We start from the raw sequence: 24,258 nt of genomic DNA on the forward strand, positions 1-24,258 counted from the left end.
CCGTCGTCTGCTTGGCGCGAAACTTCATTCAGCAAAATTCCGACACAATAAAAACTCTGAGATTAAATGTTAAAATAATAACGTCAGTTTGTGGAATAATTATTACAAATCATGAACAAAGTTGTATTTTAATAATAGCGAATAATAACAAAGGCATGCGAAAAGCTTGGCAACTCTAATAGTCAGCTGTTCGCACTGCCAGCGGTTTTGCAATCGCTTGTAAACAAAGTGTCTTCAGTTAAATGACACAATTATTAATTAAAATAACTACTAATTCGCTTGCTTATCTGCTCAAATGTTATCAGTTATAAGTCTAACTGCAGTAGCACATTAAATCGGGTATAAACTTCAGTTATTTATCTGCCGTCTCGCTTGCAGGTGTGTGGGTGTGTACGCTAGAATTTATAATCTAGAAATCTATATAGAAATTCAAATGAAACCGGTTCTTATCAATTGCCGACGCAGTCTGCCATCGATTGCTAATGAGTGAGGTGATAAATGTAATATCACACTGAGTCAGAGGACGCGGTAGGCGGACCCCGCGATGCGATAGTATGTATATAGAGCTTCAACGAGGTTTGCTGCGATAGCAGACCTCTGTTTGGGTTCAGTCGTATAACGGCAGTCTGGCGGTTCGGGTCTCTTAGACAAACGTAAATTCAATCGAGTCCAAAGGTCAGTTGCCGAGAAATTGGCCAGTGATTTCACCAGCGCGCCGGCAGTTCTCTGGGAATATAAATATTTAAAAAGCACCCAATCCGACAGAGAAGCACGGACTTTGTGCCCCTGATTGGTGGATTATCTCGCTGTCTACCTTTATGCCAACCAAACATATGACTTTGAACTTCACACATTCACACCTCGTAGTTACATATTAAATTACCATTAAATTGTGATTTTAGCAAACATTCCTAGTCTCTATCCTACTAGATTTGTTAAATATATCTTGATAACAAGTTCTTTTCGGTTTGAATGTATTTATTGTTGGAACTTTGGACCCGAAATGTACACGAAAGTGGTTCCAGATTTGATTAGTGTTTTGCTTTCAGTCTGAACATAGGCCTTTTGTTAGCCACTCGCAAACTAATCTTCACACTCTGCACTATTCCCTGCAGATAAACCACCATGGATCGGGCGAGCCTATATTTCATGAACAAAGATGATAAGAACACCTTTGACTTTGACGAGACGCTGCCGTCGCTCCCTTTGCCGGAACTAAAGGACACCATGGAGCGGTACTTCACCGCCATCCAGCCATTCGGGACCAAGGAGGAGTTGACTCAGGCAAGAAAGACCATCAATGAGTTCCAGAATGGAGTGGGCGCCCAGCTCCACGAACAGCTCAAGAAACGGGCGGCCAGCATGAAGAACTGGCTGGGAACTTGGTGGGAGGACTACGCATACCACTTGACCCGAATGCCGCTCCTGCCCTACCAACTTATGGTGATGCCCTGTCAGTTGGAGATGGTCGGTGTGCCGGAGACCACGGAATACATGCTCAAGGTGAGTTTGCAGACCTAGACAAGCTCAATAAGAGCAATTCAAATCGTAAGATAGTAGAATATTGGAATATAAATTGTATAAAAAGCAATCAATCTTACCTAAGCTTGGTGTTTTGCAAAGATTTTAGATTGGTGCCGTTGTCACATCATTTTTGTTACTACCTCAACAATGCAGAGGTCGATTTTAAAAATGTGCAATTTCAATTAACGCTAGTAAGCTACAAAAAAATTGGCATACTTAGAACAAATTTGAGTAGCAAATTGTGTTTGCAATTAAACAGTTTGGTTTTAAAAAGACATACTGTTCCCAGGCAGCAAACTTGTCCGTTAAGCTACTTTGTGTTTAAATATTCATGTTTTGTTTAATTTAACTCTTTCGATCGAAGTATAATTTGAAGAATCTACTGTATTTATATTTTATTAATTTTGTGTAATTTCTTGGTTGACTTTCAAAATTGCTCAGAGTTTGGCCCGGCACATTCACCATACCCTTGAGTTTTGGGATCTGACTCGCAACTCCAGCATCAAGCCACTTTCCTCGAACGGAGGGAAGATTAAATACTCTTCTGCACTTTACAAGCACTTCTTTTCCACGTGTCGTATTCCCGGCGAGGAGCAGGACCACATCGAGAAGCATTTCCTAACCAAGGATGAGGGCAAGACGCCCAGTCACATCCTGATCTCCGGCAAGGGACGCCAATTCATCCTGGACTGTGTGCATGAAGACGACACTATTCTGACGGCTCCCGAAATTCTGGTGGCGGTGCAACGACTGCGCAGCATCCTGGACTACGAGCCGCTGGGTGACTGTGTGCCCACTCTCAGCCATGACGACCGGACCACGTGGGCTCGCAACCGCAACAGACTGAGGGAGATCTCGGAGGCCAACAAGGAGACTCTGCTGCTGGTGGAGAGCGCCAGCATGGAGATTTGTTGGTACGACCAATCGCCCAAGGACTACGAGGAGTCCTCACAGCTGGGTTTGTTCGGCGACCTCCATTCCCGCTGGGCGGATCGTAGCAGCAGCATCAATGTCTTCCGCAACGGACGCTCCAACTGGACGGGCGAGCACAGCTGTTACGATGGCACCGTCAGCATCAGTTTCGCCACCTTCATGCAGCTGAGCTTCTTGGAGGTGCCAGAACCTGACTGGACAGAGGCCGAGCACGGCAAAGTGGTGGAGATCAAGGAGCTGAAGTTCCAGCTGGACGACACTCTCAAGAGCGAGATTAAGCGCGTTCAAAAGGATATCGATGATAGGGTATGTAAAGTATATATATATATACATTTCGATAATTAACTCATTTCTTTTTTCAACCTTGTTAGGGCATTGATGTTACAACGACTTTCACTGTGTTCGATGACTACGGCAAGGAGTTTATGAAAACCCACCGCCTGCATCCCGATTCCTTTGTCCAGGTGGTCATGCAATGGACCTACTACCAAATGCATAAAGAGTAATTGTTATACGGGTGTTCTAAGCACAATTTGGATTAACTTTATACCCCACAGAATTGCTCCCACCTACGAGACCGCCCTGATGCGACAGTACTACAATGGACGGACGGAGACGCTGCGATCCTGCACAAATGCTGTGGCCGAATTTCTGAAAGCCTCCTCCAACAAGCAAGTCGGTGACATGTCATTGGCCCGGGCTTTCCGCAAAGCCGTCGATGAGCACAAGCACTTTATGAACGAGGCCCGTAAGGGACATGGCATCGACAGACATTTGTTTGGCCTGTGGTGCGCGGCATACGAAAACAAAATGGACATTCCCGCCTTCTACGATGATCCATTGTACACGAAGAGCGGCGGCGGGGGGCAACTTTGTGCTCTCATCTAGCACTTTGGGCTTCACTGCCAACGTGGGCTTTGTGGCGCCCATGCTACTCGATGGCTATGGCGTATTTTACTCCATCACCTCGGAAGCGTAAGCTTATTCTATCTGTTTGTTATACTCCGCCAAAATGTAATATTATGCCATTGCCAGTGTGTTCATCAATACCACCGCCTATCGGGATAGCATCAAGACGAGCGCCCGCAAGTTCAACGACATCTTCAAGGACTCGTTCCGTCGCATTAGCGTTCTGTTGGAGCAGCTTGCCAAGGTGTCAAAGCTGTAAAAAGCACATCTTAGCACATTTAGAAATTATTTAATTTATCTATTCCTGTTCTCGTTTATAATTTCGATCAAACAGAACACTTTTCAATGCTTATTTACTTTTTAATGAATACTGAACCGAATTTATAAAACTTTTTGCTCCAGCAAATAATTGATTGCTGATTCATTTTATTAAGAAGTTTCCTAATTCTACCCACCTTTGATCGGAATATAATTGAGTACTGACCCTTTGTAGGTAGTGTGTAAGTTAATATGTCAACACAGGGTGTGCAGCATTCCAAAGTAACTTCGTGTTAAACGTTTATTTAAATTCAATGTTCGATTAGTTTAGGCAAATACATTTCTCTCGGTAATTCTTGTTTCAACTCTAAAATGCGGCTAAATAAGCTAAGCGCCTAGCCGCTTGAATACGTTCAACACTTTTTGACTTTCGACTTAAAAAGCGAGCGCTGCAGCTGGCCCTAGAAACTACGTAAAAATTAATTGGAGCTTGCGCCGGATTACATAATATATATACTCGTTCTATATACGAAAAGCTTTCGTTAGTAAGTTCGATTATCTGAGAGCTAAATGCTAATTACAAATGGTTCTTACTGCGTTTCTACATTTCAATGCAACACGCCGAGTCGCAGACCCGAGGACAGAATGGGGGAAAAAAAAATCAGATGAGCTGAGTTTGGAGCTGGTTCGTTCACCTAGTGTGGCGGGGGCGGAGGTCGGTAGTAGCCAGCGTGCGGCGGCAGCATTGAGTAGCCGGCGGAGGGAGGCGGAGCGATCCTTTGACCTCGTCTCTGCTGCTGCTGCTGTGGCGGCAAGCCGGCGTACGCCTGCACTCATTCCTGCCCAGTGGCCGGCACCGGCTGGAGGTTCTGCTCGGCAGCCGGTGGAGTGGCCCCTGCCTCGTCCTTCGATCCTCCTCCTCCCGGTGCGGCGCCCTCGCCGGTGGCCTGGAAGGCCGAAGGTCGCTGCACAAACATGTTGTCGATGATGTGATCGATGTTGTCCGATATGCCCTCCTCCTTGGCCCCGCCCTTGCCCTTGTGCTTCTCGGAGGGCGGCAGGATGGGGATGGCGTTCGTGGGACGACGCTGGGGCAGGGCAGCTGGTCGGCTGGCGGTTTGGGCCGGCGGCACAAAGTAGGTGGTGCCGCCCACCGTGTTGTAGTTCTGATACGGCTGGGCGGGCTGCGCTGCGGGCGGAGCCTGGGCGGGCGGCGGTGTGGGTTGCGGCACCACCGAAGGCGCTGCCTGGGCGTAGGCCACGGCAGCTGGAGTGGGAGGCAAATAGGCGGCACTGGCCGAATTTACGTAGGGTGCCTGGGGCACCGCCACGGGCACTGGCTCCGTCCCGGTCACGTAATACGGTGCCGCCTGGGCCTGTGGATATGCGGCGGCCGACGGGGCATGTGGTTTTGGTGGCGCTGGCACTGCTCCTGCTGCAGTGGGTCCCAGTTGCATGGTCTGTAGCTGTGCCTGCAGCTCCTGCTGTTGGTAGGCAATCTGCATCAGCATGTGTGGGTCCTGGATCATGATCTGCGATTGCTGCGGCTGTTGTTGTTGCTGGTGACACAATCCTGCAAGATGTTAGATGATACCAAAAGAAAAGAAATGTATAAGGTAAACTGTGTCCCAAAAAGAGAGGCGAACACACGTATGTATTTTGACTCGCCTGGTGATAACGTTAAAGATATCGTATTCCTTTAAAAATTTGATCAATTTCAATGTTAAAAATAGGAATATAAAATCGATTCCAAGTGAAGCAAAATGTATTATTTTTTGTTTGTAACAGTCAGTTTGGATTTAAGGGTTACACTTTTGAAATGAAAACGTTGATACAAAATGTACATAAATAGCTCCTGAAAATTCTTGCCTGTCATTTTTGTAAAGAAATATTATATTTGGATCATTTTGAAACTAGTCTCTCAGTCCGAATAATATATTCCCAAAAGTATTTAATTGTAAGTAGGACTACTATATCACATAGCCGCCATATCTTAAAATTAAGAACTCTTACAACTTTTCCAAATTAGATCCATCTGTCTTGTCAACTTGTTTAACATTTCTAGTTATTTATAAGTTTGAAATAATATTAAGTTGCAGGAAACCAAGTAACTTATTACGTAATGCATATCTTTAAAAGATATGAACAATATTACCGATATTGAATTTTCAACTTACCGATTTGCTGTTCCAGACTAGACTGTTGCTGGGGATAGCGGGCCTGCTGCTGATCCGCCAGGTGTTGGGAGGCCTCCTGCTGGGAACGTCGTAAGCTGGAGTAGCGCTTGGGCGCGTTTCGTTGCTCCTGGTGCTGTTGTGGCGCCTGACTCTGGCTGGCCAGCGAGTGCATCTGGACACTGCCCACATGGCTGGGATCGTTGCGCTGCTGCACCTGCTGCAGGCGTTGCGACAGGTTGGTCGTGGAGAGCGGCGTCTGCGCGGTCTGTTGTTGCTGGGGCGGCTGTCGCTGCTGCTGTGGCTGCTGCAGGTGCTGAGGCTGCTGCTGCTGCTGCTGCTGCGGCTGTTGCTGGTTGGAGCGTGGAGTGGTCTGCTTCTGGTTGCGATTGTCCAGTTGGTCGGGTCCCCTCTCACGCTCACGTGGCTGCTGTCCGCGGTTGTTCTTCTTGAACTCTATGCCATTCTGACGTCCTGGGCCGCCGTTCATCCGCCCAAAGTTGCGGTTCTTGGGCTCGCGATCCCGCTCACGCTCCCGCTCCCGCTCCCTTTCACGCTCGCGTTCCCGCTCCTGCGATCTGTGCGGATTCGAGCCACTGGCCAAGGGCTGCTGCTTCTCGGCCACCAAAGCTCCGCCACCGATCGAGCGTCGGTTCTCCTTCTCCTCGCGCGACGAGGATGTTCTTGGCCCTCGTGGCTTCCGCTCATTGAGGGCCGGGAAGTCTTGTGGACGTGGCGGTTTTCGCTCCTTATTGCTGGCCTTTAGATAGGCCTGTTCGTCCTCCCAGTTCCTTGAGTACTTGCTCGGACCGCGGGTATATCGACGGCGGCGTCGGGCCCGAGGCGGTGCGTCCTCGTTCCTTATATCGTAGCCGTAGGTCTGCAACAGCTCTGCCCGGGATTTGGGCCCCTGATCCGCGGCCTCAAAGCGATCGTGTGACCAGCGATCGCCGCCCGACGCTGGCTGCCACTTGCGCATGGTCTTGGAGGCCTGTGAGATCTGGGGCGTTTGGCCAGTGGGCGTTGCTCCGGCGGCCGCCAGTCCGTTGAGATCGCCATTTGGCTCCGTCGGTGCCTGGCCAGCACCGTTCTCCGGTTCGATCAGCACCTCGCCCTCGTTCTCCGCCGTTCGGTCGTCGTGTTCGTAGAAAGTGCCCCGCTTGGGGATGTACTGGGGATTGCTACGGTCCTCGTCCACCTTCTTCTGGGCCTCGCTGTCGGCGACGGAGCGGTCCATTGCCTGCTCCCCCTCGGCATCCTCCGATTCGCTGCCCACCTCCTCGTCCTCGTCGTCGGTCTCCGACTCCTCTTCGCTTCCACTGCCACTTGCGCTTCCGCTGGCACTCTCCTCGTCGTCGTAATCCTCTCCTCCCTCCAGATCGCTGGCCGTGTCGTACTCCGAGTCGTGCGGATGCGAATTGGAGTTGGGTTCCTGAGTGGGCGAGGTGCCCGGCTCAACATCCCCGGCGGCATCCGCTGTGGGCGTTACGGCCACCTCGCTTGCGATGGGAGGCGTGGCCTGGGGGATGTCGGTCGGGGGCGTGGCCGCCGTCGGTTTCTCCACTTCGGCCATCGCGGGGTCTCTTCGATTTTCTGCCTCGCTACTGCTGCTGCTGCTTCTTCTGGGGAATGGAATGGGTTGGGATTCTAGGTGTCACTGGGACGGCTACGCTACAGTTTCCTATCGCAACTCACGTGCAAATCCTCGCTAAGTGCTGACTGCTCTATTAATTATGCTGTTCGGAAATGGAAATTGTGCAGAAAAACCAATCTTTTCGCTGAGTTTTCTCGACAACAACGCAATCAGAAAATAGAAAGTCTAGGGTTACCTTTCTCCTTCGCCGCAGTGCTGCAAAATGCTACACAGCACAAGTACGTAAGCCTTGGGTGAGAAAACGTAACGTGGCAATAAAACGTTTTGCAGTACTGGCCATGGTGGTTAAGCTAATCATTTTTAAATTTACAAAAAAAAAAAAAATTAAACAAATTAATTTTGTTATATTTGTGACTATATTTATATATTTACTTAATGTGTAAAATTTATTCATACTTTTATCTGTAACATTTAGGACTAAAACAAGTCAAAAATGGTCATTGTACAATTAGGTTATTTGAATTCATTTTCTTTTAATGTCCAATTGCTTCTTAAATTAGAAATATTTGTACGTGGAAAACCGTATTTTCTTTCAAATTCCTATATATTTTCTTTCAGTGTGTGCATCCCATCCCCGTAATCGAAACTGTAATCGGCGCTGTGTCATCTCTAGGCCAGCTGTTGGAGGAGAAAGAGAGCGCAAAGCGGAGTTCGAATAAAGACAGACGGTTAATTAATATCACATCACGGGCAAAAAGCAACTCCGCAGAACAGGAAAAGATGTCGAAGTTTCTGGGCGTGCCGCTGAAGAAACCGTCGGAGGTGGATGTGGTCAAGCCACTGAACAATCTAATACAAAGTACCTACAACGGGGCGACGGAGGAGGAGAAAAGCAAGTATGCGGAGGCAGTAAACGAATTTTCGAAACAACGCAATACGGCGATTTGGAAATTCTTTGAGAAATACGAGGCTTCACTGGAGATTGTATATGCGTGAGTATTTGGAGGTATTTTGTGGCCTTTTTCCGGGGATATCCGGATGAGTCACCGGCTGAAAAGTAGGAGCCAATCACACTCATACTTATAGTGCTACCTGGTGCTTCTGTATTAGTGAGTGGTCAGACGTAAACAAGCTATCGGATGACGTAGTCGTTTACTAATCGGTATTGTTGCCTCCGGGTATTATCATCTCTTTTATATCCGTAGCTATTATGATCAGATCTGTGCGCTGGAGACAAAGATTTCAGTTAGCGAACTGCAGATACCCTTCAAGTGGAAGGATGCCTTCGACAAGGGCTCCATTTTCGGCGGCAAGATCAGCCTGAGTGAGTGATTCATCCATAGGCCTATTTATTTCACCACTGACCTCCCATCCGAATCTCAACAGCCCACACCTCCCTGCTCTACGAGAAGGTATGTGTCCTCTTCAACATTGCCGCCCTTCAGAGCAGCATCGCTGCTAATCAGGCACTAGATTCGGATGAGGGGCTCAAGCTGGCCATTAAGCTGCTCCAGCAGAGCGCCGGCATCTTCCAGTACTTGAAGGGGGCCACGCCGGCAGCGGTGCCTTCGGAGCCCACGCCCGATCTCAGCCAGGACACGCTGACCGTGCTTCAGGCTTTGATGGTCGCTCAAGCCCAGGAGGTGTTCATCTTGAAGGCCATTAAAGGTATGCTGAAACTTATTCGAATTATGGCACAAAAACAACAAGAAAAAACTGCTCTTATCTATGAGTTTAGTTTCTTTATTTACAAAAGGCTATCGCTATTATATCAGTTGATAGTCTCTTTAAATAGGTCGTCGTTTAATAACTTAAATAGATTTTGAAAAGCTCTTAATTGAAAATCTTTTAAAATATGTTAGTTTATTTTGTAAATCCATTTTAAAATTATCTTATATATTGTTATCCTAAAAAATTTGAACATAAAACTCGTAGGTCCTACACTTTATAAACAATCAAATATATTAATTGCATTTTTAGATTAACATTCTTATACATACTGTATTTAATGGAACGCTTATTCATTTATTAAATTTATCAGAAGTCTTTTGCAAAGATAAATCCAAATCCAAAGGTATGACCTATGTACTTTAACTTACCCTCAGATAACATGAAGGACCAGATCATCGCCAAGCTGTGCTGCCAGGCGGAGGAGTTCTACGCCGATGTGCTGCGTGCAATGCAAAAGGAGTCTGTTCGCAGTCTGTGGGAGAAGGAGTGGATCCCGACAGTGGCTGGCAAGCAGGCCGGCTTCCATGCCCTCACCCAACTGTACCAGAGTCTCGTGTGCCGTGCTTCCAAGAAAATTGGCGAGGAGATTGCCCGCTTGCGCAATGCCATTGAACTTTTCAAGGCGGCGCAATCTCGCGGTGGAAACGAGACCTACTTGGACGAATACTTCAGCCGTGCCAAGCGCAACCTGGCCGAGTCCACCAAGGACAATGAGTTTATTTACAACGAAATTATACCCGATCTGAGCACGCTGCCCTCGCCGGGCAAGGCCCAGTTGGCCAAGCCGCTGCCCATCGGTGTGCCTCTGGCAGCAAACTTTAAGGACATCTTCTCCAGCCTCGTGCCCGTGGAGTTGCATCGCGCCCTCACCGCCTCCGATATGCGCCGCAATGAGATCGTAAATGTGGAGATCATGAAGCTGCGTGAGGCCACGCAGACTCTGAACGCAGTGCTGGCCAGCTTAAATCTACCAGCCGCTGTAGAGACGGCTGATGGCAACAGTGGTCTTCCGCCGTCACTGAAGGACAAGGCCCTTGAAGTGCGCCAAAAGGGCGGCATTGAGAATGTGCAGACGCTGCTCAAGGATCTACCCGAGCTGCTAAACCGCAACCGCGAGATCCTGGATGAAACCGAACGACTTTTGGACGAGGAACGCGACTCCGACAACCAGTTGCGGACTCAGTTCAAGGAGCGCTGGACTCGCATCGGCTCCGACAAGCTGACGGAGATGTTCCGCACCAATGCGAAGAAGTACCGCGAAGTCATCACCAATGCCATTGAAGCCGACAAGGTGGTTCGCCAGAAGTTCGAGGCCAACCAAAAGGGCATCCAACTGTTGTCCCTGCCACCCGATCAAATCCAGCAGTCCCTTCCCTCGGCCAGCGGCAGCGTGGATCCCAACTGCTCCAGCGTGCAGCGTCTTAAGAAGCTGATGGACGACGTGGAGACCATCAAGGCGGAGCGCGAAGCCGTGGAGTCGGAACTGAAGGCGGCTACGTTCGACATGAAGGACGAGTTTTTGATTGCCCTGCAGAAGGATGGTGCCATCGATGAGCCCGCTCTGTCATTGGCTCGCATTGGCCAGGTGCTCAATCCCCTGCAGCAGCAGGTGCGCGAAAGCGTGGAGCGCCAGCAGTCGCTGGTTGCCGACATCCAGAGCGCCCACGGTGCTTTTGTCTCGGAGACAGGCAGCTGCGGCAGTTCGCGGGACACCTTGTACCAGGAACTGGCCACCGCCTACGACAGCTACATAGAGCTGTCCGGAAACCTACAGGAGGGCACCAAGTTCTACAACGACCTCACACAGCTGTTGGTCGTCTTTCAAAACAAGATTAGCGACTTTGTGTTTGCCCGCAAAACGGAGAAGGAGGAGCTGCTCAAGGATCTGACCACGGAGTCCAGTCGCCAGGCTTGTCCGGCCACTCCGGCACTGCCCTCGCACTACGCCTCCACCTCGGGCAGTGGCAGCGGTAAGTGGAGGAGCTTCTCTCTTAACTTTAATATGGAAACGTATATCAACTATGATTTCTTCCCTTAGATATTCCACCTGGCTCCGCCCCGAGTGTGCCATCAGTGGCATCCACGGGCAACATTCCGTATCCGGCTCAGGTGCACGGCATGCCTGTGCCGTATGGAGCACAGCCAGGTGTGCCATATCCCGCCTATGTACCCGCGCCCATGCCACAGAGCTTCAATCCATACGCCACCTTGCCGTATCCTGGCAGTAAGTGATAGAGCCCAAATAATTTGGATTTCCGGTAATGAGTAATCTTTCCAGCAGCCTATCAGTACCAGGGATTCCCGCAGGGCCCTCAACCCGGCCACTATGGCACCTACCCCGGCAGCTATGCCAACCAGCAGGGCGGCTATCCCAACCAGAAGCCACCGGGCTGGTAAACCATTAACCATAAACTTATCAAGTTCATGTCCACAAGTGCACAGCATGTTCCGCCCAAGGGTCAATCGCATGGCAGAGCCTCGGTTGAGTCTGGTTGGATGGATGGATGGAGAGGCAAGATGGGATGGTATTCGGCATTTAATGCTCCGTGTTCTGGTTCTGTTTGAAAATTGTATCATACATGTTGATGGCTTACTGGATTTTAATCTCATATATGCAACAATATTATCACCTATCACAGTAAAGTGCTTTCCCTAGATTTGTCTGTTCAGCTAAGACGTTTCACTTTGTCGCAGTCTCCGGAAGAACTCCCGTTTCATTCCGGCAATTACCCGCGGAGCACACATGCTGCTCACCAGAAGCTCCCAGGTGGAGCATATCGGAGTGGGCTCAGGTGGTAGGTGACTTGCCCCAGGAATCTGGAATCTCCTGGCGTTACTCTTCAGCAGCAGCTTGTACTCCTCCTGGGGCATCACATCCAAGGGTCGCACGGACAGGTTGATGCTGTTTAGAAGGCTCTGCCAATCCGCTTGGCTGATGTAGTCGGTTTCCCAGAGCTTGCGATTGCTCTGGCCGCTTTCCATGTTCTGCACCGCCTGCTTGAACTGGGCAAACAGCTCGCTGGGCTTGGCCGAGATATCGTCCAGCTGGTTGGGATTGAGGAGATACTGCTTCATCTCTTGGCTCTCGCCCTTGACGCAGCTCTCCACGATGTGCTTGACCAGGAACTCGTCCAGAGCCAGATCCATGTCCGCTTTGAGCGGCACCCAGTAGTTGACACTCAGCGAGGTGGACATGGCCTCGACGTAGTGCCACCAGTGGCGTGGCACGATGAGCACATCGCCGGCCTGCAGGGTGCAATGATAGGCATCGCGGCCTAGTTCCTCATACCGCTGCATCTTGTCCGGATCCGGGGCGTAGAAGTTGTCCAGGCAGTAGACACTGGACTCCTCGTACGGAATCCTCGTGCTCTGCAGTGGCGTTTCGGGCGGAAAAAGCAGCCAGGACTTGAAGCCGTGCACCTGCACCACGATGTTCACGCCGAAGGTGTCGTAGTGGCACGGCGTGTTGGCCTGCTCCGATCCCAGCCAGAGGCTGAAGTCGTTGCCGTGCTCCGGGAAGCCGAAACAGGAGAAGTCGATGCCCTTCAGGCAACTGGCTGGCATCTCGTGGGCACGCTTGTACTGATATGCCGCCCAGTGGGTTTGATTCTCCTCCAGTACGCCATACTCGCGCAGGAACTGCTGCATGCCCAGGTGGCTGGTCTTGGTCCGCTTCCGCTCCCACTGGGGTGTCGTGCTGTCCGACAGGGCCATCAGCTCGAATTCCGGAGGATCGGTGGCCTCCTGGTCGAAACGCTCGCACCAATCGTGGAGGGAGCCCCCGAAGCACTCCCATTCCAGCGGGAACTGGTCCAGGATAAGAGGGACGCGGGTGTTTAGGATGAGTTCCCTCAGCTTGGAGTTCAGTGACATTTTTCAATTGTTTTTATTTTGATTATACTGGGGCCAGTGTGGCTATACCTAAAATTTGATAAAATAACGTTATGTTTTCTGTTATTAATTAAAAAACAGTTTATTCGGCTTTTCTTTAGAATTCAACCAATGTAAAACTTTTAAGATACTTTTAAATTTAAGATGAAGTTTTATTTAGGAGATTTACAGATCCGCTTAATTTTTCTTACCATATAGTAAGAATGCTTTGTTTAATACTATACAACTTCATTAGCTCTACTAAATTTAAAATGGTTTTATACTAATTAAATACCTGGCTTACATTGTATTGAATACCAGTAAAATGTTGTCTTTTGTTTTTCAATAAAAAAATAACGGCTTTAATTCGCCTTTCTTCAGAGTTATGAAATAACGGCTCAATTGTTTTTGACTTGCCTACAGATGATGGTTTGGTATATGGTAATAGTTATAATAATTTAATATAGTAATATTTTAAATGGTTTACATAAATGAAAAGATAAATGTAAACATTAAAAGTTATCTTGTTTAAGCCGATCTTTAACAATTTTGTTGATTTCTTACAAGAACTATTCGTTTTGTCCGCCGTATAAGCTAAAATCTTTTTTTCTGTCTCCAGATGAGCTTTTTGGGGTATTTCGTCGATCGCTACCTGGTCACACTGCCACCGCCCGGCTTTTCCCGCCTCCTCTGTCTTATCGCCATTCGTTCTCCACTCGCCATTTGGATCTTGTCGTAAAACTTTCCACTTAACTAAAAAGATGTCTGCTACCGAGGGCAAGGTGAGTACAGCAGCGGGAATGTTAATTAGCAGAAACACTTCATTGCTTGTCAATTTCACCCCCAGGTAATCACATGCAAGGCTGCAGTGGCGTGGGAGGCCAAGAAGCCGCTGGTCATCGAGGACATCGAGGTGGCGCCGCCCAAAGCGCATGAGGTATGTACATAGATATCTCAGTGGAAAATTCCACTCCCGATAATCCGACTCGGTTATCACCTCGAATCTCCCAAATAGGTGCGCATAAAGATCACGGCCACAGGCGTCTGCCACACGGATGCCTTCACCCTGAGCGGTGCTGATCCGGAGGGCCTTTTCCCAGTGGTCCTGGGCCACGAGGGTGCCGGCATCGTGGAGAGCGTTGGCGAGGGAGTGACCAACTTCAAGGCCGGCGACCATGTCATCGCCCTGTACATCCCGCAGTGCAACGAGTGCAAGTTCTGCAAGAGCGGCAAGACGAATCTTTGCCAAAAGATCCGACTGACCCAGGGCGCTGGCGTCATGCCCGAGGGCACCTCCCGTCTCAGCTGCAAGGGCCAGCAGCTGTTCCACTTCATGGGTACCTCCACTTTTGCCGAGTACACGGTGGTGGCCGACATTTCACTGACCAAGATCAACGAGAAGGCGCCGCTGGAGAAGGTCTGCCTGCTGGGCTGCGGCATCTCCACGGGCTATGGAGCCGCCCTGAACACAGCCAAGGTGGGTCCACTAAAGTTCCTCTTTCTTATTGGTTACCTAAAATGTCATTTCAGGTGGAACCTGGCAGCACCTGCGCAGTTTGGGGCTTGGGAGCCGTAGGCTTGGCTGTGGGATTGGGCTGCAAAAAGGCCGGCGCTGGCAAGATCTATGGCATCGACATCAATCCCGACAAGTTTGAGTTGGCCAAGAAGTTCGGTTTCACCGACTTTGTCAACCCCAAGGATGTGGCCGACAAGGGAGCCATCCAGAACTACTTGATTGACCTGACCGATGGTGGTTTCGACTACACATTCGAATGCATTGGCAATGTGAACACCATGCGAGCCGCTTTGGAGGCCACGCACAAGGGCTGGGGCACCTCGGTGGTCATCGGAGTGGCCGGTGCCGGCCAGGAGATCTCCACGCGACCCTTCCAGCTGGTCGTGGGTCGCGTGTGGAAGGGTTCCGCCTTCGGAGGCTGGCGCTCCGTTTCGGATGTGCCCAAACTGGTGGAGGACTACCTGAAGAAGGATCTGCTGGTGGACGAGTTCATCACCCACGAGATGCCGCTGGCGGAGATCAACGAGGCGTTCGACCTGATGCACAGGGGCGAGAGCATTCGCTCCATTATCAAGTACTGAAGATGATTGTTTCTCTTTCACGTTTTTTTTATACCACCATGCGATTGCTTAGAATAATAAACACCCAGTTTGTATGTAATACTATCTGCATTGGGGGTCTGGTTCCGCCACTCATAATTGCTCGGCTTTGCTTATCTGCCTTGGCCCACTAAGGCTATCGGGCTCAAAGTTCGACGACTTTGAATTCTTCGAGATTGTGGCTACTTTAAATAAAGTATTTCGTGACATTGGTCAATAATTATCAAGGCATCCCGATGACCCAAAATGGACTCTAAGCCGGACATCCTCCGCAGTATCAAATATTTTGCAAATAGCACATGAATACTAAGCAGTCGTGACGTCTTAGTTAGAACAAACAAGTTTTGCCAAGCTAATTAGACTGATTCGTTAGAAAAACAAAAAATATTTGCATTGCTCTAAGTATTATTATGCTACGCACCAATTAAGATGGATAAACCAGATATGCCCGCAATGAAAAGTCAGGGTTACACGTATAGAATGCCTGTATTTGAGTACGCACTTACACGCGCGCAATTACTTAAAAATGCTAATAAGTCTAGTATGTTGCTGTGTTCAACAAACGTGCATGCAGTTTTGGTTTCGTCGTTTAAATATAGTTCTCATTTTAAATGCATATTTCTCATGGAACTGGCTAGCTTATATACAAGTGTCTTTTAAATAGTACGATATTGCATATACGAGTAAAACGTTTAATTTGATCGACTTTGCTTGTGACTAAGAATTTCGCTGTCGTTAAAAACACACAGAGCTGCAATTTTCAAATACATTCGAGTATAAATATGTTCCTTAGATCTAGAAGAGTATGAATACGATTGCAAGACTGTTTGGGGGGGCACTAGAACTTGAATCTATCAAAAACACAAGAGATGGTGTACAGGGAGCTATGGATTATTCTAGGAGTTGGTTTCTGCTTGAAACTATTTGAGCAGGGGCAGGACCAGAACAGTCCGCCTCACATCCGCGAATTGTAGTACGGGTCGTCCTCGCAGGGCGGGTATCCGTACATGTACGGATGGTGGCATTGCACTCACGACCAGCGCGACTTCTGCAGGTCGATCTGGCCCTCCAGGGTCTTCGCCAGATAGATCACGAACAGCTGCAGCAGGGCGATGCCCAAGGCCACGCCGGCAATCACATACAGGTTGCGCTCCACCCAGACGCGCACGATCTCGATGCAGCCGCTGGTCCAGATGCGCTTGCTGGCGGCAGCCACCGACTGCTCCTGCACGCCGTATCCGCACATTATGTTCACCAGGCCGGAGCTGATGTCGGTGGCATTGATGCAGCAGCTGTACGGCACGCCGCACTTCTCCACCGACGGCGAGGAGCAGTTGAAGTACTCGTTTTTGCCTGTGTTTGGGGAGAGATGGATTCGATTAAATGCCTGTACCACTGATCATTGGAAAACAAAACAATGTTTTCACACAGAAAAGAAACATATATATAATCAACCCTTTAATTGTTGAAACCCTGCCAATTACAAATACAGTTCAAATCCAAGTTCAACCATTAGGCGCTAATGATTTTTAGTGTCTTTTATGTTCTTAATGGCGGGAACCAATGGATTTGGATGGCTAAAGTGCAGATTCCTTCTACTTACTCCAATCCTGGTAGCCGGCGTTGCTGAGACCGCAGCACTTGAACTCCTGCTGGGCAAAGTCGATAAAGTTCTGCAGGTCGGAGTCGTCGCGGTACGAGTGGATGATCTTGTCCGTGAACTGGTACTCCAGGAACGAGTTCATGTACTGGGGGAAGACGAAGCAGATGATGGCCAGCGTCATCTCGAGGATGAAGAACATGAGCAGGCACATGGAGTAGAACTTCAGGAGGCAGGTGTTCTCACGCAGTGCGCCCAAACAGCCGGCGAAGCTGACCGAGAAGACGACGACCCCGGCGATGATCATCACCAGAGAGATGTTGAAGATCACGTCGTAGACGGTGTCGAATCTCACCCAGCCGTTGCCGTCCTTCAGCTTGTCCATGAAGGCGTAGACTCCGATGGCCAGGAGCAGGCCGCCGAATAGCCAGAAGAGGAAGTTCAGCAGGAAGATCATGTACTTCACGCACGAGGACACGTAGGTGAAGTGGTGGGGGTATGACATCCTCGGATGCATGTAGTTGCCCCCCTGGTGGTATCTGTGGTTGCTCATCGCCTCGGGAGCTCCGCTTTCCGGTTTTCAGTGGAGTTTTCGGATGAGTATCGCTTTTCCTGGTCTTTTTGTTCTGGTTTCCTCCCCCACTATTTTCCGTTGACGCCCTCTTTGCGTGTGGTCTTTTCTGCGGCCTGCTCAAGCAATTAACGCATTTTTCAAACTGCGGCAGTGGCTCGTGGCAGTGGCCCAAATCTGATAATTCGCCAAGGCTGCTGTAATTATTTGCCCTGCTTCTTTGTTTTTAATACTGATAGACCATTTTATGGAGAAAAAATAACAAAGTACCCAGCGTTGCCAGACGAGTTGTCGTGCTAAATGTCCAATTTCTCAGTGGTTGGCAACGCGGCCAGTCAGCTGTTTGCAAATAAGTGTTACCATACTGCAGCATTTAGATTGACTCAAAACTCGATTAGACCGATGTTTTGAAAATATCGAATGCATTCGATTAACATCAACTTGATTGGCAACGCTGACAACCATTTTATGGTGAAAAAATAACAAAATACCCAGCGTTGCCAGACGAGTTGTCGTGCTAACTGTCCAATTTCTCAGTGGTTGGCAGCGCTGCCAGTCAGCTGTTTGCAAATAAGTGCTACCATACTGCAGCATTTAGATTGACTCAAAACTCGATTAGACCGATGTTTTGAAAATATCGAATGCATTCGATTAACATCAACTTGATTGGCAACGCTGACAACCATTTTATGGTGAAAAAATAACAAAGTACCCAGCGTTGCCAGACAAGTTGTCGTGCTAACTGTCCAATTTCTCAGTGGCTGGCAACGCGGCCAGTCAGCTGTTTGCAAATAAGTGTTATCATACTGCAGAAATTAGAGTGACTCAAAACTCGATCAGACTGCAGCATTTAGATTGACTCAAAACTCGATTAGACCGATGTTTTGAAAATATCGAATGCATTCGATTAACATCAACTTGATTGGCAACGCTTGCAACCATTTTATGGTGAAAAAAAATAACAAAGTACCCAGCGTTGCCAGACGAGTTGCCGAGCTAACTGTCCAACTTCGCAGTGGTTGGCAACGCGGCCAGTCAGCTGTTTGCAAATAAGTGTTACCATACTGCAACATTTATATTGAGTCAAAATTCGATTAGACCTATGTTTTGAAAATTTCGAATGCATTCGATTAACATCAACTTGATTGGCAACACTGACAACCAACTGTTTTGGTTTTTCATGGGCAGCTGTTTTTCGGTCAGCTTTTTTTGTCTTAGTTTTTAATTTTCCACCGCTGTGCAACATTGCGACGCACGCTTGCTGTGCGCTTGGCGGACTCATAAACAAAAGGCCAAAAATAGAAGCAAAGCAACACCATTTCAGGTGCAATTTAGCAGGTGAGCAGTTTTCCAGGGAAAACAACCCAAGGACACGCGTGTTTAGTGTGGAAAAATGTGATTGTGTGTGTTTTTCTCTATTGACATTGGCGAAGAATTGCGAGCGACTACGAGTTTTCCGCTTATGAGCGTTGCTTTCTCTCTAATGCGCTTTCTCCCAGCAAATCACACAAACACACGGTGCAAGCCAAACGAAAATAGAACGGAGAAATAAAAATACGAATAAAGACGGAAGTGGCAACGCGCATTGCATAAATATTATTTCGCGTGGGCGCAGTAGACAAAACATTGACTTTCCGACGCTTTTCATTTTTTGATTAAATAACCAGATAGTTGTCGCCTGAAATTGGACGAAAATGTTTTCACTTTCTCGCCACGCACTGCGGCGCACTCGAGTTTTCGCCACAAATTGCTACTTTTCAGTTTCAGGTGAGTGACAGGTGGAAAAAATTAATTAGTTTGGAATACCTGTGGGTGTGTCCCGCTTTCATCCAAAAACAATACTCCACTCGCATCGATTGGCCATCCTCTAATTTTAGACACAATTTCTAGTTCAAACTGCCGCCTCGTTTGCATTCTTTATGAACGAATAATAGCAAACGCAATTTCCCCCGCTATTTTCAGCCTCTGCTCGAAACTAATTCATTGTCTTCAATTGCCCGCGACACACTTCGCTGACTTTTCTATTGTTGCGTTCGGAAAACCCAAAATAAAAGGTGACTCCCCACCACCACCTCCGATTGTGTGTGCTTTCGTGTGTTTTCTTTAGGCGCCACTTTGCCTAATTGCCGGCGGCCAGCGTGAAAAACTATTTTTGGCCGAATGCGTTTTTGTTTCTCCACTCCATTTGACGGCTGCACTTAACAAATCTGTTTACACCTTCACCAATTAGCCGCGATGTTTGTATACAAATTCGATGGCTGCACAACTCCAATCTGGAATTCCTTATGTATGGGGTCTAATGATCCGAATTGGAAGTGATCAGATTTGTATATCCACCGCCTACGCTTTGAGTGAAAGCTTTTACATTCTTGTTGGGGGAAAAATACACAATTTATTCGTTTCATTGCTATTTCTAGCCTATGTCTTTATTGGGAAATGCTAATTCCCATTTTCGTGTACATTAAATGCTTTACAATGTACACAAAAAATAAAACTACGTATTCAAAAAAGGGCAAATCTATCCTTAAGACAAAAATGTAGAATTGACTAATCATTTATAATTTAGGCGTTTTTATTGTAAGTTATTTTCTTTATCAAGGTTATAAAGACAAGTTATTTTCGTCTCGTTTATGGCTCAAATCGAGTTTCCACCAAAACATGATGATAAAGTGTTTTGAGAAAATATTTCTCGCAACTCATCGCAGATAGTCCAAATCAGCCTTTTCTTATCGGGTAGTGTGCCACAAAATGGCATTTAAATCAGCATATTTTGATTCCCCAGGGTTTAGTTCAAAGTCCCTCTGATAAGTAAAAGATTACCGAGGGAAATCTTACAGCAGCTTGGCAACCCTCACAGCCCTCACAGCAATTACTCAGTTTCCATTACCCAACTGTGGTGGTAAGCTAGACAGGAGGCGGGTACAGAAAAGCAAACACATAACTCAACCGCAGAATAAACACTGAAGTATTGAATTTCAGATTCACGTCAAGACAGCGACAACCCGACGAAGAGGTATTCCGGCGGAGCAACTATGGACAACAAGAGCGAGAAGGTTACGGTGAACAAGGAGGAGTTGCGCAAGCGCCTGACCCCGATGCAGTATCAAGTTACCCAGGAGGCAGGAACAGAGCGCCCATTCACAGGTGGGCCATCCCTTAAACTATCAACAACAGAATACACTCCACCTTAGCTTAGATTACTTTTAGAAAATCCTTCTGTCCAATAGTTCACTTCACTAATTTAAATTGATCATGGAGGGGAAGCATTTAAATCTCTAATTAATATCAGATATAACGACTTATTAAGAAAATCAATTCAAAAGACACTTTAAAGTCATTATTATTGGACTAAATCGAATCTAGATGGACAAATTTGATTGTAGAAGTTAAAAATCTTTTCTAAAACCACCTAATGTGAAGCATTTAAAAATCAAATACGCTCCAAAACAACAGTAGAGTACAGGAATTAAAAGTGTTAAGACTGCAACTAAATTATTATGTCTCTGAACTCTGCAGGCTGCTACAATAAGCACTACGAGAAGGGCGTTTACCAGTGCATCGTGTGTCACCAGGATCTGTTCAGCTCGGACACCAAATACGACTCCGGCTGCGGATGGCCGGCCTTCAACGACGTCCTCGACAAGGGCAAGGTCACCCTGCACCGCGATGCCAGCATACCAGGTGCGTACCGCCCATGCGGCACACTTCCAGGCCAGCTAGCCACTTGATGGCCTAGACATTGTTCCGCACTTTTAGCTGTTATTTGCAAACCGTTTTGAGTTCTGTTTTTTATTTGAGTTGCTGTTTCGTTGCCGCACCCAAAAGTTGAGAATGTACTTTGCGTTGCGACTAGGTGACAATTAAGCCCTGTCTGGACTAAACAAAAACATGCATAGTTATCATGTGCAAATAAGAGCGGTCATAAAATTAAACGAGTAGTGTTTAGAAACGTAATCAAATATTTACTACGTTTATAGGTACATACGCCTTAAAAAGTTTGTTACTTTGAGTTAGTGGCCCATTTCTACGGTCTATAGTATGTATTCTTTATAATGATGTAGAACCATTGGTTATCATAAAAAAATAATTATTGGCTTTTATATTAAGTAAGAGTAGATATTTGGGACAAAAACTCAGGCATATAAACGTAGTAAAATTGAACCAAGAAATAGTTAAATACTCATTCCTGATCTGTGCTGTTTTGTGTTGCCTTGTTTGTAATTATGTTTTGGCTTTGTTTGTCTTGACCATAGACTTGAACTCGACTTTAACCTGTTCCATTGACCAGATTTCACTGTAGTTGTGCCGTTGGCCTTGGTTGGCCTTGCTGTTGTTATACTGTTTTACTGTCTAGCCTTGTGGCGTTGAATGTGTCTTGTGAGTGTTCCTGCTGCCGTTGCAGCACCTGAATGTGCAACTGAGCGAGGAGAAGCGACTAAAATTAATTCCTAACCGAGTATTGTGTTCTCTTATCCCCCTCTTCTATCCCGCCTGACTTTCTCAAAATTTCTTTCTCTCAAAAAAAAAAAAAATGAAACCCAAAACATACACAAAAAACTAAAACGAATTTCATTTCGACTCTGTACCCAAAACCCCGAGTATCACTGTTAAACCGATTAAACCAACAGTAGTCATTTCGAAAACGCTAGGCATGGTGCGCACCGAGGTGCGCTGCTCCCGATGCTCCGCCCACATGGGCCACGTCTTCGACGACGGACCGCCGCCCAAGCACCGCCGCTTCTGCATCAACTCCGCGTCCATCGACTTTGTGAAGAGTGCGGCGCCATCGAAGGCGGATCCCCCGACGGCCTCGTCCAAAAAATAACCACCAGGAAGATTACATCCGGAGGAGCCCTATATAGACCTGGACGATATACTATATGTTCCGCGGGGATCCAGAGCAGAAAGATCTCTGCAGCACTTCTCTTGGGGGTCTCTTAAGAGCTTCATGCCTGAAAAAAAAATATTTAGCAATTTTATAGGAGTTTATTATGCCACAGAAAGTTTAACAAAAAACAAAGCTTGTACAACAACGGTGTTTGAAAATGTATTATGGAACGTGAAGTGAGAAATTAGTGTTGTAGATCAGCCCAAGATCCCATTTACTTATTTTTTATTTTACCTTTTAATTTTAAGACTACTCAGTTTCGGTTTCAAACCTCTATATTAACTGTCGGATGGTGGCAAAATGGAGAAATTTTATAAAAGTTTATGCACGTTTTGTAAACGAAATAAGGAATCTATAATTCCTTGCTTTGGCTTGAGCTCTCTTTTTGGTTGACCCTCATCTTTTACTTGATAGAACAACAAACTCTACTTCTTTAGCATTCCCAATCTTAGGAACTATTGTAGGTAAATAACAATTAACATATTTCGTAGGAGCTTACATATTTAATATGAAGTTATGTTTGCGCAAAGCAACAAATGTATTAAGGATCGGTCTAGGCTTTCCTTATTTGGTTTATCTACGTTTTTCCGTTGAATTTCATTTTTCACCCCACTTTTGGTTATAAATCCACAAACAACAAATGGAAAACATAAGAGCTTATTTCATATTCCCATTTCGATTACTATCCAAGGTCGGTTGGTTTTATTTTTGGGCCAGGGCCATTCATGTGTATGTTTGTAAGTGTGAAGAGCTTTTATTTTAAAATATTTCGCATATGTATTTTATTTGCTGGTGTTGTAGTTTGGTTAAGTTTATGATTTTGATTTCATTGCTTCTTACTCATGGTCAATGATTTTTAAATAACATAACTCCAATATTGTAACCAACATTTTATCCATAAACTATATAGAGTGTCTCAAGCAAATCGAATAATGTGTATTTTCGTATATTTTCTATTTCTCTTTTTTTAACTCGCTTCCAAAACCAAACAAAAACAAAAAAAACTAAATGTACGCCTGTAAACGTTATTTGGGGGTTTGTTTTGCTAACAAAAAACACTACTCATTGCTGAAATTGTAACACCCAAAACACGACACATAAAATGCTTAATTAACCAAAATAACATGTACACATAATCACTCGGAAAACTGTCAATTTATCTGATTCGTCATGTTTTTTCACCTAATTTATGTGATTGATATCATTTCATAATTTTCAACTACCGCCGTCCATTATTTTTTATCGCTCTCTCCTGCACCTCCTCATTCGCCTCGTTCTTCGCTCTTCGATGCACCTCCCATTTATTTGCCGTTATTTCTTCGATCTGTCTCTGTTTTTCTCTTCTGTGCTTTTCATTTATCACCCATTATGCAATCAATTTTCTATTTCTGTTGATTTGTTTACAATGAAAACTTTAAATTAACCTTGAAAAACGATCCAAAAAAAATCAAAATATTGTAAAAAAAAAATGTGAAACAAATGCGCTACAAAAAACCACCAAAACGTATCCAATTAATCCCACAAAATGGCAAACTGCAAACTAAATAGGGGGCAATATTTTACTACTAATCGCACATCCAGAACGTATACGCACCGAGGTACGCTGCGCCCGCTGCAACGCCCACATGGGTCACGTCTTCGAGGATGGTCCAAAGCCGACCCGCAAGCGCTACTGCATCAATTCTGCCTCCATTGAGTTCGTGAACGCAGATCCCGCCACCTCCACCCCGCCCGTGGCCACGCCCACCTCGACGCCCATTGCGCAGCAGTGAGGAAACTAGGGCAACCCCCATTGCCATGGCTAACCATCCACGGACAACAGAGAAGCCCAACCGTAGTGTCTCGTTGCTGTTAAGAACTTTTCTACGTGTATCTTTCAAACTTTCCGTGGCCAATTTTAGCTCGTAGTCAGTCAAAACCCCCTTCTAAATTCTACGTGTGCCCCTCTGTTTGTGTAAATAGCTAACGTTTTGTGCCTCTAAAATTGTTTGATATGCATACAAGTCCGAATACTCTGTACCACACTCAACTAATTACTAATTTTAAACTGAGCGCGCTAAATAAACGTGTGTTTTTTACAATATCTATGTT

The 24,258-nt window shown here is 46.7% G+C and overlaps 7 protein-coding genes across 13 annotated transcripts; 4 read left to right on the plus strand and 3 right to left on the minus strand.

The window, feature by feature from the left end:
* Positions 1-579: 579 nt before the first annotated feature.
* LOC108140383 (peroxisomal carnitine O-octanoyltransferase) lies at positions 580-3,977 on the plus strand. Its single transcript, XM_017263087.2, is given in 7 exon segments — positions 580-675; positions 1,116-1,503; positions 1,966-2,763; positions 2,829-2,959; positions 3,015-3,318; positions 3,320-3,432; positions 3,493-3,977. Coding segments are annotated over 6 exon segments (1,857 nt in total). The 5' UTR covers positions 580-675; positions 1,116-1,125; the 3' UTR covers positions 3,626-3,977.
* Positions 3,912-7,642, minus strand: LOC108140380 (protein CASC3). The gene is made up of 3 exons (XM_017263084.2): positions 7,494-7,642; positions 5,802-7,420; positions 3,912-5,197 (listed from the first exon to the last, which is right to left on the minus strand). The coding sequence occupies exons 2-3, from the start codon at positions 7,369-7,371 to the stop codon at positions 4,458-4,460; spliced, it is 2,310 nt and encodes a 769-aa protein (XP_017118573.1). The 5' UTR covers positions 7,372-7,420; positions 7,494-7,642; the 3' UTR covers positions 3,912-4,457.
* Positions 7,643-8,066: 424 nt separating this feature from the next.
* On the plus strand, positions 8,067-11,780 carry LOC108140378 (programmed cell death 6-interacting protein). Of its 2 annotated transcripts, none has more exons than XM_017263082.2 (6): positions 8,067-8,384; positions 8,598-8,716; positions 8,779-9,060; positions 9,498-11,093; positions 11,162-11,347; positions 11,402-11,780. In XM_017263082.2, the coding sequence occupies exons 1-6, from the start codon at positions 8,173-8,175 to the stop codon at positions 11,518-11,520; spliced, it is 2,514 nt and encodes an 837-aa protein (XP_017118571.1). In that variant the 5' UTR covers positions 8,067-8,172; the 3' UTR covers positions 11,521-11,780. The 2 variants fall into 2 exon arrangements, with proteins under 2 accessions (XP_017118571.1, XP_017118572.1); XM_017263083.2 differs by having other exon boundaries at positions 11,405-11,780.
* On the minus strand, positions 11,706-13,364 carry LOC108140388 (HSPB1-associated protein 1). The gene is made up of 2 exons (XM_017263095.2): positions 13,298-13,364; positions 11,706-13,044 (listed from the first exon to the last, which is right to left on the minus strand). Exon 2 carries the CDS (start codon positions 12,994-12,996, stop codon positions 11,794-11,796), a length of 1,203 nt encoding a protein of 400 aa, XP_017118584.1. The 5' UTR covers positions 12,997-13,044; positions 13,298-13,364; the 3' UTR covers positions 11,706-11,793.
* A 287-nt stretch (positions 13,365-13,651) lies between these two features.
* Positions 13,652-15,169, plus strand: LOC108140389 (alcohol dehydrogenase class-3). Its single transcript, XM_017263097.2, has 4 exons — positions 13,652-13,775; positions 13,841-13,930; positions 14,009-14,470; positions 14,524-15,169. The coding sequence occupies exons 1-4, from the start codon at positions 13,755-13,757 to the stop codon at positions 15,088-15,090; spliced, it is 1,140 nt and encodes a 379-aa protein (XP_017118586.1). The 5' UTR covers positions 13,652-13,754; the 3' UTR covers positions 15,091-15,169.
* A 406-nt stretch (positions 15,170-15,575) lies between these two features.
* Positions 15,576-17,586, minus strand: LOC108140392 (tetraspanin-33). The gene is made up of 2 exons (XM_017263099.2): positions 16,712-17,586; positions 15,576-16,461 (listed from the first exon to the last, which is right to left on the minus strand). Exons 1-2 carry the CDS (start codon positions 17,259-17,261, stop codon positions 16,139-16,141), a joined length of 873 nt encoding a protein of 290 aa, XP_017118588.1. The 5' UTR covers positions 17,262-17,586; the 3' UTR covers positions 15,576-16,138.
* An 805-nt stretch (positions 17,587-18,391) lies between these two features.
* On the plus strand, positions 18,392-24,248 carry LOC108140402 (methionine-R-sulfoxide reductase B1). 6 transcript variants are annotated; one of them, XM_017263115.2, is made up of 4 exons: positions 18,392-18,617; positions 20,259-20,423; positions 20,796-20,960; positions 23,716-24,248. In XM_017263115.2, the coding sequence occupies exons 2-4, from the start codon at positions 20,312-20,314 to the stop codon at positions 23,937-23,939; spliced, it is 501 nt and encodes a 166-aa protein (XP_017118604.1). In that variant the 5' UTR covers positions 18,392-18,617; positions 20,259-20,311; the 3' UTR covers positions 23,940-24,248. The 6 variants fall into 6 exon arrangements, with proteins under 6 accessions (XP_017118604.1, XP_017118601.1, XP_017118603.1 ...); XM_017263112.2 differs by lacking the exons at positions 18,392-18,617; positions 23,716-24,248 and adding exons at positions 18,786-19,046; positions 21,908-23,116; XM_017263114.2 differs by lacking the exons at positions 18,392-18,617; positions 23,716-24,248 and adding exons at positions 18,794-19,046; positions 21,929-23,116.
* Positions 24,249-24,258: the final 10 nt, after the last annotated feature.

This window comes from Drosophila elegans, unplaced genomic scaffold, assembly GCF_018152505.1.
Source record: "Drosophila elegans isolate 14027-0461.03 unplaced genomic scaffold, ASM1815250v1 contig_476, whole genome shotgun sequence".
Taxonomy (NCBI): domain Eukaryota; kingdom Metazoa; phylum Arthropoda; class Insecta; order Diptera; family Drosophilidae; genus Drosophila; species Drosophila elegans.